The sequence below is a fragment of the Zingiber officinale genome, chromosome 3B (genome assembly GCF_018446385.1).
Source record: "Zingiber officinale cultivar Zhangliang chromosome 3B, Zo_v1.1, whole genome shotgun sequence".
NCBI classification, from domain to species: Eukaryota; Viridiplantae; Streptophyta; class Magnoliopsida; order Zingiberales; family Zingiberaceae; genus Zingiber; species Zingiber officinale.
In genome coordinates, this window is record NC_055991.1 from 19,453,702 (window position 1) to 19,468,433 (window position 14,732).

At 41.4% G+C, this 14,732-nt stretch overlaps 2 protein-coding genes across 3 annotated transcripts; one reads left to right on the forward strand and one right to left on the reverse strand.

Moving 5' to 3' along the window:
- The first annotated feature begins 72 nt into the window (after nt 1-72).
- On the forward strand, nt 73-3,797 carry LOC122056081 (protein unc-13 homolog). Its single transcript, XM_042617861.1, has 5 exons — nt 73-603; nt 687-1,577; nt 1,669-2,130; nt 2,214-2,400; nt 2,471-3,797. The coding sequence occupies exons 1-5, from the start codon at nt 73-75 to the stop codon at nt 3,496-3,498; spliced, it is 3,099 nt and encodes a 1,032-aa protein (XP_042473795.1). The 3' UTR covers nt 3,499-3,797.
- Nucleotides 3,613-12,209, reverse strand: LOC122056082 (glutathione reductase, cytosolic-like). 2 transcript variants are annotated; one of them, XM_042617862.1, is made up of 17 exons: nt 12,051-12,209; nt 11,771-11,927; nt 11,163-11,227; nt 10,480-10,549; nt 9,368-9,439; nt 8,602-8,805; nt 7,810-7,883; nt 7,637-7,720; nt 7,285-7,372; nt 7,104-7,185; nt 6,105-6,178; nt 5,742-5,849; nt 5,593-5,657; nt 4,690-4,803; nt 4,277-4,376; nt 4,106-4,159; nt 3,613-3,894 (listed from the first exon to the last, which is right to left on the reverse strand). In XM_042617862.1, exons 2-17 carry the CDS (start codon nt 11,909-11,911, stop codon nt 3,799-3,801), a joined length of 1,491 nt encoding a protein of 496 aa, XP_042473796.1. In that variant the 5' UTR covers nt 11,912-11,927; nt 12,051-12,209; the 3' UTR covers nt 3,613-3,798. The 2 variants fall into 2 exon arrangements, with proteins under 2 accessions (XP_042473796.1, XP_042473798.1); XM_042617864.1 differs by having other exon boundaries at nt 12,046-12,208.
- Between the last annotated feature and the right edge of the window lie 2,523 nt (nt 12,210-14,732).

The following is a 14,732-nucleotide window of genomic DNA, read 5'->3' on the forward strand; positions in this document are numbered from 1 at the left end:
CCTCCTCCTCCTCCTCCTCTATCGACCAAACGAAGGGGGCACACCTCGTCCCCTTGCCGACGCCGCAACTCCATGGTCTGCCGGCGCCCCTCCGGCGTCTCCCCCTTCCCTGTGGAGGAGACCGACGAGGAAGGCGCCGCGCTAGAATGGCCCTTGGGCCGCCTCGACGACCTCACCCGCGACGACTTCCGTGCCACCGCGTACGAGATCTTCTTCACCTCCTGCCGCTCCTCCCCTGGCTTCGGCGGCAGATCAGGCACTTGCGACCCCCCAAACCAAGCCGGCCGCTCCCCCGCCTCCTCCCACGTCGCCGGCGGAGGCGGAGGTGGCGCGAATATGTCCGTCAACAGCCGCATCAAGAAATCCCTAGGTCTTCGCACGCGGCGGGCCACCCCGATGCGGGTCATGTCGCACCTCTCGTCGCCCGTGATGTCGGTGATGTCGCCCGCCATGGGCGTGGCCGCAGGATTACTAGGTCTGTCCTCGGGGAAGATGAGGCAGCGCCCCATGACCTCGGCGGAGATCATGCGCCAGCAGATGGGCATCACGGAGCAGCGAGATAACTGCCTCCGGAAAACCCTCGTCCGCGCCTTCGTCGGTCAGGTACCATCTCCCTAATCCTTCCCTGTCGTCGATTTAACCTAATCGGACCTAATCTTGTATCCATCGCGTTGTTCTTCGATTAGGGCGGGAAAAAGGTGGAAACCATCATTCTTCCCCTGGAGCTCCTTCGCCACTTGAAACCCTCGGATTTCAATGATGCACACGAGTACCACCGTTGGCAACGGAGGCAGCTCAAAATCCTCGAAGCCGGCCTCCTCCTGCACCCTTCCGTCCCCTTGGACCGATTGAACTCCGCGGCCATCCGACTGGCCGACGTCATCCGATCGAGCTCCGTGAAGCCCATAGACACCGGTAAGAACTCGGAAGCCATGCGCACGCTTGGCAACTCCGTCATGGCTCTCGCGTGGCGGTCCAATGGGGTTCCCGGCGTGGTCTGCCATTGGGCCGACGGCTACCCCCTCAACGTCTACCTCTACTTGACCCTGCTCCGCTCCGTGTTCGACCGGAGAGATGAGACGGTGGTGCTGGACGAAGTAGACGAGCTTCTCGAGCTGATGAAGAAGACATGGAGCACCTTCGGCGTCAACAGGACGGTCCATAACGTCTGCTTCACTTGGCTCCTGTTCGAGCAGTACATCACCACCGGGCAAGTGGAACCCGACCTGATCTCCGCAACGCTGGCCATGCTCGTCGAGGTGGCCAACGACGCCAGGAGGCAACACAGAGAGCCCGGCCATGTGCGAGTTCTATCGGCTTTGCTCGGCACAATGCAATCGTGGGCCGAGAAGCGACTGCTCGAGTACCACGCGTGGTACGACAAAGGCGCAGTTGGGGCGATGGAGAACGTGCTTGGTCTGGCACTCCTGACCTCGCAGACACTCAGCGAAGATGCTTCGACCAACGGAATCCTGGGGGTTTTCCCGCAGCGCACGCCTTCGTTTCGAACCAAATTCTCATCCGTAAGCTCCGTCGAACGCTACATAAGGTCTTCCTTGAAGACTGCTTTCACCAAGGTCAATAGTCATATTGGTCAAGTTCTTCGGCTCCATCTTTCACATCAAATGTGAAGGTTTGTGAAGGTTGTCGTCTACTTAATTGTCTTAGGTGTTCGAGAACGGAAACGGAAAGTTCGACAGCATGGTGGTAGAAGTAGACGAGAACCCAAATGACACGCTGGTTCATCTCGCGAAAGAGGTAGAAAACTTGGCCGTGTTCGAGAAGGAGAACTATAGCTCCATACTCAAAAGATGGCATCCGGTCCCGGGAGTTGTCGCGCTGATGACCCTCCACGCTTGCTACGGCATCGTGCTAAGGCAGCATTTGTCGCGGATTGAAGGCCTGACCAACGAGTTGGTCAGGGTCCTGCACGTCGCCGGCAAGTTGGAGAAGCTGCTGGTTCAGATGGCGGTCGAGGAGTTAGCCGAGGCTGAGGCCGAAGCGAAGGCAATCTTGAGGGAAATGGTTCCGTACGAGGTGGACTCCGTCATCTTGAGCCTCTTGAGGAACTGGATAGATGAGAGGTTGAGGATGGGGAGGGAGTGTGTTACCAGAGCCAAGGAAATTGAGGTAACATTAAAACTGATACTTGAAGAAGCCTCCTCGATTGTGAGTATCAGCTCCTCCGTATTGATGTTGGAAATACACGACAGAGCTGGAACCCCAAGTCCAAGACGGAGCCATACGCGCAGTCGGCAGTTGATCTGATGAAGGTGGCCAAGGTGACGGTGGATGAGTTCTTCGAGATCCAAGTTGGAGGAAGGGATGGCGTTGTTCAGATCCTCACGGAAAGCTTGGATTCTCTGATTCAGGATTACACTTCTTTCGTCGCATCGTGTGGTGGGTAGATTTTATTACGAGATCTAGTCGTTCTGAATCTTTTGCCTTAAATTCGTTTTGTTCTTCTCAGGTTCTAAACAGAGTTACGTTCCAGCCGTTCCACCATTGGCGAGATGCAACCAAGATTCCTTGGTCTTCTTCCTGTGGAAGAAGATAGCCACCCCGTGCAGAGCCGGTATCGACCCCATCCTCTTCGGTTGTAAGTCCGGGGTCAAGCCCAACGTTCTCCACGTTCGCAGAGGCGGCGGCGGCCACCGCGCCACCCACCCCGGCCCCACCGTCAGCCGCGGCACGAAGCGGCTTTACGTCCGCCTCAACACCCTCCACTACCTCCTCGGCCTCCTGCACTCCGTCGACAAGTCCCTCTCCTTCTTCTCCCGCCCCGGGCCTTCGCCTTCCCCACGCACCCCCCGGTGCACCCCGCTCCGCCGCCGCACAGGCGGACCGACTAACTTCGACCTCGCCCGCTCCACCATCCACGGTGCCATTGCCCACGTCGCCGAGGTCGCTGCTCACCGCCTCATCTTCCTCGACTCCGCTTCGTCCTTCTACAATTCCATCTACGTCGGCAATGTGGCCGACTCCCGCGTCCGCCCCACCATCCGCTCCCTCAAGCAGAACCTCTCCCTCCTCGTCACCATGCTCTCCGACCGCGCGCAGCCGCTGGCGGTTCGCGAGATCATGAAGGCATCCTTCGAGGCCTTCCTGCTGGTGTTGCTCGCCGGCGGCCCCGCCAGGGCCTTCTACCGCTCCGACTACGAGATGGTGATTGAAGACGTGGCCAACCTGAAGCGCATCTTCTGCACCTGCGGCGAGGGGCTGGTGACAGAGGAGGTGGTCCAGAAGGAGGCGGCAAGGGTTGAGGGGGTGGTATCGCTGATGAGCCTACCGTCGGAGAAGCTGGTGGAGGACTTAACTTTCATGGCGTGCGAGACTATCGGTCTGGGGAGATCCATGGAGAGGTTGCCGATGCCCCCAACGACCGGCCGATGGAGCGGAACCGATCCCAACACGGTCCTCAGGGTGCTATGCCACCGGAACGACGACGTCGCCAACAGGTTCTTAAAGAGGGCTTTCAACTTGCCGAAGAGGAAATGATGCGAGGAAATTAAATAAATAAAAAATGTAGATAAAAAAAGTTGCCAGTGATCTTAGGAACCAAACCATCGTTCTAATAAGCCGAGTTGCATTTCCCACTGACAAGAATGACCATGGCAAAGAAATAAACCGCCACCTTTATTACAATATATAGAACCAAAAATACAAAGCAATAATTCTAGAAAATATACCCTCTTGAGTTGCAGGGAAACAAATTACTTTTTTCTGAATCCGTAGAATAGTGGCAACATGGTATTCTTTTGTTCTGAATAATAGAAGGGAACCTGCTTTTGAAGGAATCTACAAGTTTGTCTTTGGTTTAGTTCCAGCTGCCACACGCCTTGTGAGGGTCCTCATCGTCACAAACTCTTCAGCAGCAGAAGGGTGAATTCCAACCTGCGGTAGGATTAAGATTTCAAATGGGCAAATAAGAAATGGATAAATTGAAGACCTGATATGATTATAGCTAATCAGAAAAATAGCTAATATCAAGTTTTTATCTTAGGTAAGATCAGAAAAAGAATCAACAATAGAGGTCTCTCCTAGCCGCTGACAGACATTTTCTAGATAATTCAATGAAGTTTAAACGACTCCGAGCATGTCTTACCGTACTATCGAATTGTGCTTTAGTGGCACCGCATTTTAGTGCAACAGCAATACCCTGAATAAAACAATAAAACGAGCGTGAATTAGGGAAGCAAATTTAAATGTAGCCTGAGAAAATGATATCATACGAGAGTGTGCATGTCCTGGGTATTTTGTGCTTAGTTGAACATACCTGCATGATTTCAGGTGCATCTGGCCCGCACATTGATGCACCTAATACTTTATCAGTCTCAGAATCGACAACAAGCTTCATAACTGTCTTTTCTTGCCTTCTGAAACATGAAAAAGTGTATAAATCAGAATTCATATTTCTATATAAAATTTTCCATAGTTATGAATGAGACTGACAAGCATGCTCTGGTGAGAAATGCCATATGAATCATATTTACAAAGACCACTAGCATGCTTTATTCATTTCATTAGCCAGAGGAATACCATCGGGTACTTATTGAAGTTCAGAATCATTATCATTTCATATATTTACCATTGATGGTTGTTCCATATGCATATAAATGGATTAAGATGACAAAAACGACCCATGATAAGTACAGATTTTCTTTTCTTACTAGCAAGAAAGAAACTTACCCAGAAATAGTGTTCTTCATAGGATTGAAGGATGATGTGTAAACAAGAATATCATTCTTTGCTTGCTCCAGAGCTTGTTGCTCACTGAGACCGACTATTGAAAGTGGTGGCAAGCTAACAGACAAGTAGAATGCCATGTGTAAAAATTCCAAGAGAAACAAACTGATTATTGAAAATAATAATAATAATAATAATAATATCTTAAGATAACAGTGGGTTTAAGCAGATAAATATTAAAAATGATACCATCCTATTTAATGTGGAATGAGAACAAAATTCACCAGGCATTGGCATAAAATAAAGTTATATATAGTTGTTTTGAAGCAATAAAATTTTAGGCATGGTGAGGTATCCAGAAACAACTACTTTCATACGCAATGCCATTATAGAGCCTCAGATGTTGCCAAATAAAGAATATTTTTTACTGTAAGCAAGAGTTCGTGTCTTAAAAAGGACGTCAAACCGTGACACTCTAATTTAGTCTCAAATTGTGAGTTGTGAATAATGGGAGAGATTTTTATAAGCTTATATCAGTGCACTTTATTAGCTAAGTATAAGCATTCTGGCTAGTGGTTGGGCTAAAAAAAATCAGGTACTTTCTGATTTTTAAGCTTTGTTTTTAATAGCTTTAAGATATAAGAATATCCAGAAAATCAGGTACCCAAAGTGATGTTTTAGCACAGCAACCAAAAACAATGTATGAACTGGCACAGGCAAATGAGGAACCAGGGAGTTCCAAGAAATGACATCAGATACAACTGCAAACAACCTAGATCATGTAAGATTTGAGGAAATTTGACAATTGGGAAGTGGAGTGATTTCAGTGTACCAGATGCAGGTTCAAAACATCTCAAACTATTAAGACACTAGCTTCATGAAAAGTTATTCTCAAAGAAAAATTACCAAAAGACAGCACAAGGTATGTCAGCATAATCAGGTTTAGTTGGCTGTCCTCCGAACACAGTTTTCTGCAATACAAATAGCAGATCACCTATATGTGGCAAAATTACTAAATAAAAGAGACTTCTGCATAATCCAAAATGGAAACTTACTGAAAAACAAGTTCCTTCCATTAATGCCACAGGGGTAAGATTCATCCTGTTTGTCACATCACCAACAGCCCATATGTTGGGAACCGAAGTGCAAGAATATTCATCAACCTAAGAATATAATAGAATGTCAAAAATTAGGATAAAAGGTGTGTAACAATTCTACATAACATTGTACGTTCCACAAATCTAAGCATATTGCAAGCAACCAAAACAAAAATTTACAGCAACTAAGGGATCCAAAACCAAAATTTCTACGTCATAGGAAAAATAATTAATAGTGAGAGATTGTAAGTGAATGCCTATAAGATATCCACATAAGTGTTCAAAAAATCAGTGGAAAGATGCGTTGCACAAATAAGAAACCTTGATTGCCCCTGCATTGTCAAGCTCGACACCAACAGACTGCAAATTCAACCTCTTTGTGTTTGGCACCCGACCTGTATTTTTGCACATTATCATATTAGATATTCAAATTTTGCCATGATTATATGGAATGGTCATGCTATGCCATGTTAATACTGACTATATATTGTGTATAAGAAAAACAAAGTGCAAAAAGGATTGTTTTAAGTACCAACAACACAGACGCAAACAACAAATCAGTTGCTAGAAACAATGCATTAAGACGCCAAAAACCCCATATTACCTGAGGAACTGGACCCTTGGTTGAGCAAAGCATATCACTTTTAGCAAATATTTTAATACACTCAACCCAGTCGAATTATACAAGTATATTCCATCAGAAGATATTCATTAGAATTGAATTAACATTTAGGTCACTTGTTTATGTAATGCTCTGATCAAATTAATTTGTTACTTTCAATTATTACAGAAAAATCAAAATCAAATTTTATTATATGTAAATAGGTGTAGGACATTATTATAGCAAAATCAGAATCAAATTTTATTACATGTAAACAGTTGTAGAACACTTATATATTAAGACACAAAAGAGTATATTAGGCCATTTCCTAAGAGCTCAAAGTCATCAGCAAGTGGTTGAAACTAAAATCATGGTGCACCACAAGAAATAGATGCATAACAGCGCCTAACAGGAGGGTTCACCAAACAACCTGGTCACTGGAGTTAATGATGTGAACAATTGTGTTTCTAGTTCCTACATTAATAGATTGCACTATAATTTTTGCACAGTTCAGAGAGAGCACGATTCTTCACAAGATATAAATCTAAATGAACTGTAACAAGTTATAGACAGAAAATTTTCAACCCACAATCAGTTCATTGCTTTAGTTTCATGTCATAGTGGAATACATGCTGAGTTGGTAACCTCATAAAATCTGGAAGTTACAGTGTGAATGTTAATTAAATACAGAATTAAGAAAAAAAAAAATGCCAGACTACCTGTCGCAAATAAGACGACGTCTGCAGTAAATTCATCTCCATGATCAGTCAAAACACTTATCCCATCTTCACTTTTCCGCAACTAATAGAAAATAGTTTGAGGAGTTTAGAAGTTTGAGAGAAAAATATAATTCTAAAATTGTTGCACTAAATTTAAAATAAATAAACAAATAAACTGAACCTCAGTTAAATTTGTTCCAGGGTGCAATCTTATGCCTCTTCCTTCAAGGTTTTTTGCAACAACAGCTCGCATTTCGTCATCAAAGCCCCTTTGTAGTTAAACAGATGAAAGTCAAATACAAAAGATTTAAAAAAGTGTGACCAACACAACAACAGACAACAGCAGGAAGATAAAGCACATCGAGCATATATCAATCCTGTGCATTAATGGTTAAGTGTCTATTCAGAATACGTTCGTCTTCAAATTTGACAAAGTAAAACTTGTTGGATGTTACTTGATACTTTGCAGGTTGTCGTATATGATTCATTGAAGTTGCAGATTAAGCACAAAGAAAATAAACCTAATATGTCACCTCAAAGGCAGTTCCTTCCTGTAAAATACATCCACTTCTGCACCCATGCCCTGCCATATTGAAGCAAATTCTAAAGCAATATACCTGCAACCCATAATAAAAATTTGGAATCCAGAGCACTAGAAAATATTTGTTTTTACTGAAAGAAATACCACATGCAATTTTTCACATACCCCGCACCAAGTATCACCACACGTTTAGGTAGTTCCTCCAAACTCAAGGCCTCATCAGAAGTAATAGCCAATTCCTGATATGTAAGAAGCCAGATACATAAATAGAGAGAAAACACTACACAAATTAGGGATGATGGGATCCAATATCTATTACCTACAAAATAATTGCTTCTAATTCAATATGCTTCAGGTACATAATGCAAATGTTCCAGTAAAAACACAGAATTGACCATCTAAAAAGATTCTAGAAAGAAGGATCAGTGACAACTTTCAGCAGTGTAGAACTAAAATACTAAATCCAGTTACCATTACATCTTCAAAGAACTTAACATAGCACGAGTTATGCAAGATGTATTTAGAAAATTCATTCTAAAAATATAGGTAAGGCAATTACAGTTAACTGCTTAGATTATCTAAGTAAAAGGCAAACATAAAGTAATACTCCTTATCATATATTATGATATGCATTATCTAATAAATGGCACTGATTTGAAATTAAAAACAAAAAAGAAAGCTTATGGAGATTGATGATTATATATATTAAGAGTCATATGAAGGAAGAGTTTCCTAATTATTTGTATGATTAGCGGAAATCATATAGAAACTCTCACGATGTTGAAAAATAAGTCATGATATTGCCATCAAGGATGAAAGGGTAGACAGTATATTGATTTCAACAAAAGAAACTGATGATACAGCCAAGCAAACCACCTTGAAATTAACAAATCCCAAAAGATATGTAATGTGGAACATTACATATTGAAGAAGAAACAAATATATAGCTACACAAACCTTGCCAGGAATATTTGCACGTTGTGCTCGACTACCAGTTGCAATCAAGATATGCTTTGCTGAATGCTTCTTTGTTGTACCATCTGGTTCTGTTATTTCAACTGTATGGGCATCTATTAGCTTCCCCTCGCCTTCAATCATTGTCACACCAGCATTTGATAATAACCGCATATATATTCCATTTAAACGAGTAATTTCCTGTGTCTGAAACAAGATGACAGAAGATTTGAGCAAGTCATGAATTAAATAACTTAAATAAAAGGTTCAGGTGAATTGCATAATAGTATGTTCCTCTTAAGTTTCCAGTAGCCATAGTTACTGGAATAAGCACATGAGAATAAGTGGTAGCTTGGAAATGAGTTAATATGAACAAAAATTGATGATTAATACAGAAATGCCAGTTACAGGGTTAAGTAGTAATAAAATTATCACAGGAAGACAAAATTCAGTATAGAGGGGAGTCTAGGCAAAATAATTCATGAGAAATAAACATGTAAAGAATTCCATTTGGATCACACCTAATAGAGGAAAAACGGAAAGGTACAAACACAAGCAACAACAGAATAAAGCAACCACAACCTCCTTAGGCAAAGTAGCTTAATCTTATTCATTGGTTAAACATGAATAAAATTTTAGAAAGGTAGGAAGCAGGTTAATCAGCATGGAGATTATCAAATTAATCTCTACATTCATGGTTGCAATCCCATGTTCAAGGAATAGATCACCAAAGCAAATAGTAACAGAAATATTTCAAGTTCTTACAGACCTTATTATGCAAAAGTTTTTTCCAGTTGAAGTTAATTTTGCCATCAATCTCCCATCCAAAATTTCTAGAATCCTGTAGGAAAGATTACCAATTAAAAACATAAACCAGATAAAAATAATGTTTCCACACACTGCAAGGGTACAAAATCAATAACAATGTTGTGAAAAATAGGAAACTTTCAAAGTAGTAAAAAAAGCAAGCTTTTTTATAGTCAAATCAGCAACTATAAAGTAGAATTCATGTGGATTATTAACAAGCTTTTGTGTGCTAGATATCACAGTTGTGACATAAGGGATACATTTTCCATCTTGGCATCTAATATTTGCTAAGACCAAAGGATGAAACAGATAAAGAACAAATAAGATGTCCAGTAAATATATGGCCTCGCAGGTGTTTAAAGGTGTTTTCTCTGGGTAAAGAAATAAGTAGAAAATCAATTTTCTGCTCTTACCATTGTTCAAGCTTTGAATTTTTCCCATTTAGTATTTACACTCTCTTCAATTAACTCAATTAGTGAAATATGTTTGAAAGCCACGTACAAAACGACTGATCTAGAATGTGGCAATTAATCAAGCACTATTGCAAAGAATAGTGGTTCAGAAATGACCTTCATTAGTATATCCCAATAGCCCTTCCATTAATAACAAAATTATCAAAATCACTCAGGCTCACATTGTAATGGTGTAGGTTATGATCAGTGTTTCTCAGGAAAAAAAATGCAGATAAAGATGATAGGAGTACTATGACTATAATTAATAAACTTACACAAATCTTTTTCCATTTTCCCTAATATTGACTTATTAAGCAAATAGCATTTATGATTTAAAGTTTGAGCATAAAGCATAAGTTTTTGTTTCATATTTTTTCCCATTTCCCAATCACCACTTTCCAAAATTTTACAGAAAACATTTCAGAAAAAATGTTCCAAAATGTACCAGAAATTCAAAGCTAAAACTTAAGCAGTGTTATATTAAGTAAAATATTGGTTTAATGAATTACTGCAACAGCAGTCAGCACAGAGAGGAAGAATCTGATTAAAAGTTTAGAAGACTTCATGAAACCCCTCCAATTGGCTAACTAACAGTAGATGAAATATTGGGTAAAGATTATACCTCAAATTCGCCTCTAAATTCTGAGCCATAAACCAATATCTTCTTAGGAACACATCCACGAATAACACACCTGAACATCATAAGATGGCTTATGATCAATAACAAGAGGACAATACTATAAATGGTTTGATATATGTTGAAAGTTATTGACTAACAGATTTCCTGTCACACATTGAAGTATTTCGACGTATAGCAAAACCAGTGTGTCATGTTGCAGCTGTTAAAATCCATTGTTATTGCTGACTAAATTTATGTCATGACAATAGCCTCATTTAACCACAAAGCTCTCAGGGTAATTAATATAGATCCAGGACATTGGTGTGGAAGGAATGCTCAATAAATATAAATTCATTATCAAGATACAACCTCCAAGAAAATATTCAATCGAAATTGGAGCAAATCCAATCATTCCTATGTTTCCTACGAATATCTGATACATAGAATCTCTTGTCAAGATCCAACATCTATGCATGATAACATGTAATTTCTGGTTTGCCACAAAATAAAGCTTTAGCTTCATGGATGGGTTTAAGCTTACAAGATAGTTACAAATCTATTTATTAGGTTTAAGAAGTATTAAAAAAACAACAAGAACACATTTTATTTAGATATATAGTGCACAACTGAAAATCAATAGCATCATTAAATCAAAACCAAACTGAAAGAGAAAAAAACAAACTTACGTTCCACCTACACCTCCAATGACCTCTGAACTGATGGGATGAAATGGAAGCTCACAAATAGCAACCTACATTGTTATTAACAATACAACAGGTAAACAAACAAACTAATAATTTGCTAGTCCAGCAAAAAACAAGTCTGCTACAAGAATACAGCATATAGTTCGGAGGATAGATATCCCAAAATTTTAACTGCACGAATAAATTAAGGTACATAAACCAACAAATTTAACTGTACGAATAAAATCTCCCAAAACTCATTGTGAAGCCGATAAAAATCCAACTTGAAACATAGTTCGGAGGATAAATATCACAAATAGCCAAAGATGGCAATACTCGTCACTAATCTGCATCCCAAGACAACAAAGTAGTCGCAGCTACTCGGATCCTCACTGAGGCACGAAACGAAACTATGGCAATTCACAAAATTACATTCTAAGAACCAGGAAAGGGTATCGATCCACCAACTTTCTCTAGAATAAATAGTTTCGAACAACAGGATAAGACCCCACTTCACTAGAAAAAGTCAATATTTTAAAGGCAAAAAACGACGAAAAAAAAATACTAGAACAGAACTGCGTATTTTTTGTCATCGTCATGATCATCCTGACCTTGGCTCCAAAGGCAGCCGAAGTTCGAGAGGCCCGTACCCCGCCGCTGCCGGCCCCGATAACGAACAAATCAAAATCGTATTGTTTAGTTTCTTCTCCAACTTTGTCGAGCACCCCGTCAACCAACATCTTCCTCGCCATGAAGATTATCCACTGACTACGATATCAACAATACACACACACACACAAACAAAAAAAAAAAGTCAAAACTGCACAAAACCCTCATCCAAAGAACCAAATAACAAAAAAAAGATCGGCGAGACTTGCAGAATCACCTTACCTCCGTAACCAAAACTAAAAAACGACGACGACGAGTCTACTGATAACCAAATTGATCGGCAATCCCGCAGACTATGAAGAAGAAAGCGATGTCGCCAAAGCGAACTTGGAGACGTCCTTCCAGCGGCGGATCAATTGTTCAATTCCGAAAATAATCGCACCGCTTCTATATTACCTAATCGGTTGTGCTAACCTGCAATTTCGAATCCAAAAGGCAATTTACTCCCAAATCGACCAAGCGCACAATTGGTTTCATACTTGACCCCACCGGTTTGGCGCGCAATGGCTCGGCCATTTGAACCAATACCAAGCAGGTAAGCAGTACGGGTGGGAAAAGAACGTGCTGAAAATGAACGAAAAATTGAAGGCAGTGGGGAAGAGAGAACGTCACCTAAAGTAAACAGCATTGGCGATCTTGACAATAGAGTTGTCATGATGAACGGCCAGGATGAGTCAATATCTACGGATTTAGTTATTTCGTTCGACCATTGGGTGCGGTCTTCTTCGTCACTAATGACGCCAGCAATGAATTTATTTATTTTTAAAACGGTTTTATAAAGGGAAAAAAATAAAAGTAACCAAAAGGAGATCTCATTTTTTTAAAAAATATTATTATCATTTAAAATATATTTTACTTTGGTGACGATAATTGTAGTTATAGTTGTTAATACGTAGAATAAAATTATATTTCCAAATACTCTCATTATAATTTAATATTTTTTCAAAAAAATAGTTTCCTTTCTTCTTTATCAAAATAATAAATACATGTAAGAAATATTTACATTTGCCAAAATAATTATGGGATTTAAGAGATAAGATACCAAAATTTGATTGTAACGGGCTTCCAAAGAATAACTTTCAGAAAGAAAATGATTTTTTTTTATTGAAAATGAAAGGAAAAAAGTTGAATAAATTATAAGGTTATAAAATATGTGTATGTATCTAAACCTCAAATCTAGATCTTTAGAGGCCTTCCTCAAATTAAAAGTCTTCATAATATTCTCAAAGGAAATAAAAATAATTATAATTGTTCATGTTAGGCCGAACGTTTATTAACCTTGTTTATGCTCTATTTACTTTAAAACATGGATGAAGAATAGAAAGAGATCAAAGGTGAAAATTATCGTATAGGAAAGGAAAGAAAAAGGTGAAGGAAAATAAATAATATGAAAGAAAAGGGGAGGGAAAAGAATCCTTTGACAATAGTCCGTAGATTGTCACTCATGCAGCGAAGCAAAAGAGGTCGACAGTGAAGAGGGGTGCAGCACCTATGGTGGCGAGAGGAGATAGTTTCAAGGGGTGCGAAAGCAGTCGTGGGGCTGGTGGGCAGTTCCGCGAGGTGCAGAGTCAACACCGACGACACATCCTCTTCGTTTCACAAGTTGTCACAGAGCACAAGGGATGATGGCCTTCACAGAGGACCAGGGGTTAACCACTGATGGCTGCCACGTCTAGGATACAACCTACAACCTCTAGAAGCTTCCCTCATACTTCCAGTAGTGGATCTCGTACACGTTTTTCTCATGGATGTGGCGATACAGGTGGACGATGAAAGTCTTGACAAAATCTTGCATGAAGTTAGGATTAATGACACCAAATATAACAGTTATGGAAAATAATCTCAAATTGATTTCAATCAATCGAAATTTATTATATTTGTTATGTAATCAAAGATTAACAGGAAAAAATAATATTTTTAAATTTATTATATTCACTACTGATCTTGTCCGAGAATTAAGGCGATGGACGCTGGGAGACGTGGCGCTCATATTGACTCTTGACGAACTCCGAGTTGAAGGGACCTGCAACCACAGCAACGTCAGTGCTGAGCTAGAGTGGGGTTCCCCGGCGATGGCCCTCCGAAGCTCAAGTCAGCCTCCGACGGTGTATAAGTGAGGAAACGAAGAGAAGTAAAAGTAGCAACGTAACAATAGCTACAATAGAGTTGCATACCTTCGTCGAACCTTGGGGGTCCTTATATAGGACTCTCGGAGAGCGCGTGCATGCTTCTCGAGGCATGCACACTTCTCAAAGCATACCCTGAAAAGACATGTCAGAAAAGTGTCTCTGACATCATACCTTAACAGCCCGAGCATATCCTTGACAAGACAGTAGAAGTTTCCATCTGATGATCCTCTGCCTGACCATGCCGTCAAGCATGCCGCATGTCGGTGACACTGGTTCCCAGAAGGATATCACCATCTACTCCCTTTGTTTGCTTCTGGGCCGAGCGGGAGAGCCACTCGGTTGATCCTCGTCCATTCGGACAGCTATCCCTCTTGGGGCCGAGCGGGAGAGCCACTCGGTTGATCCTCGTCCATTCGGACGGCTATCCCTCTTGGGGCCGAGCGGGAGAGCCGCTCGGCATGCCCTCAGTCATTCAGGCGACCTTGCCCTTAGGTCGAGTGGGAGAGATGCTCGGTCATCCTTCCACCGTCCGCTCGGCTGTGACCCCACTCTGTTGGTTTTGAGATTTCAGGCAAGTCCGAGCGGATTTGCCGCTCAGCCTCTGGATTCACTGAAACTTGATCTTTTGAGCGTCGGAAGCTCGGTCTGGAGTCGAGCTGTATTGATGTTCGATTAGGTTCTATTACTTCGGATCGGACGATGATGATCGGGGTGTTGACCATCTTGACTTTAACCACCATCGTGTCATTGACCCTTCTGCTGAGCGGGCTCGACC

What these genes read in the sequence shown, in the direction of transcription:
- LOC122056082 (XM_042617862.1), bottom strand. Translation starts at nt 11,911, where the DNA reads ATGGCGAGGAAGATGTTGGTTGACGGGGTGCTCGACAAAGTTGGAGAA. An exon ending in AGGAAGGAACTGCCTTTGAG is followed by an intron (nt 7,373 to 7,636) that starts GTGACATATTAG and finishes TTAACTACAAAG; the next exon opens with GGGCTTTGATGACGAAATGC. An exon ending in AAGCACAATTCGATAGTACG is followed by an intron (nt 3,895 to 4,105) that starts GTAAGACATGCT and finishes ATCCTACCGCAG; the next exon opens with GTTGGAATTCACCCTTCTGC.
- LOC122056081 (XM_042617861.1), top strand. Translation starts at nt 73, where the DNA reads ATGGTCTGCCGGCGCCCCTCCGGCGTCTCCCCCTTCCCTGTGGAGGAG. An exon ending in TGAAGACTGCTTTCACCAAG is followed by an intron (nt 1,578 to 1,668) that starts GTCAATAGTCAT and finishes TAATTGTCTTAG; the next exon opens with GTGTTCGAGAACGGAAACGG. An exon ending in CCAGAGCCAAGGAAATTGAG is followed by an intron (nt 2,131 to 2,213) that starts GTAACATTAAAA and finishes AATACACGACAG; the next exon opens with AGCTGGAACCCCAAGTCCAA.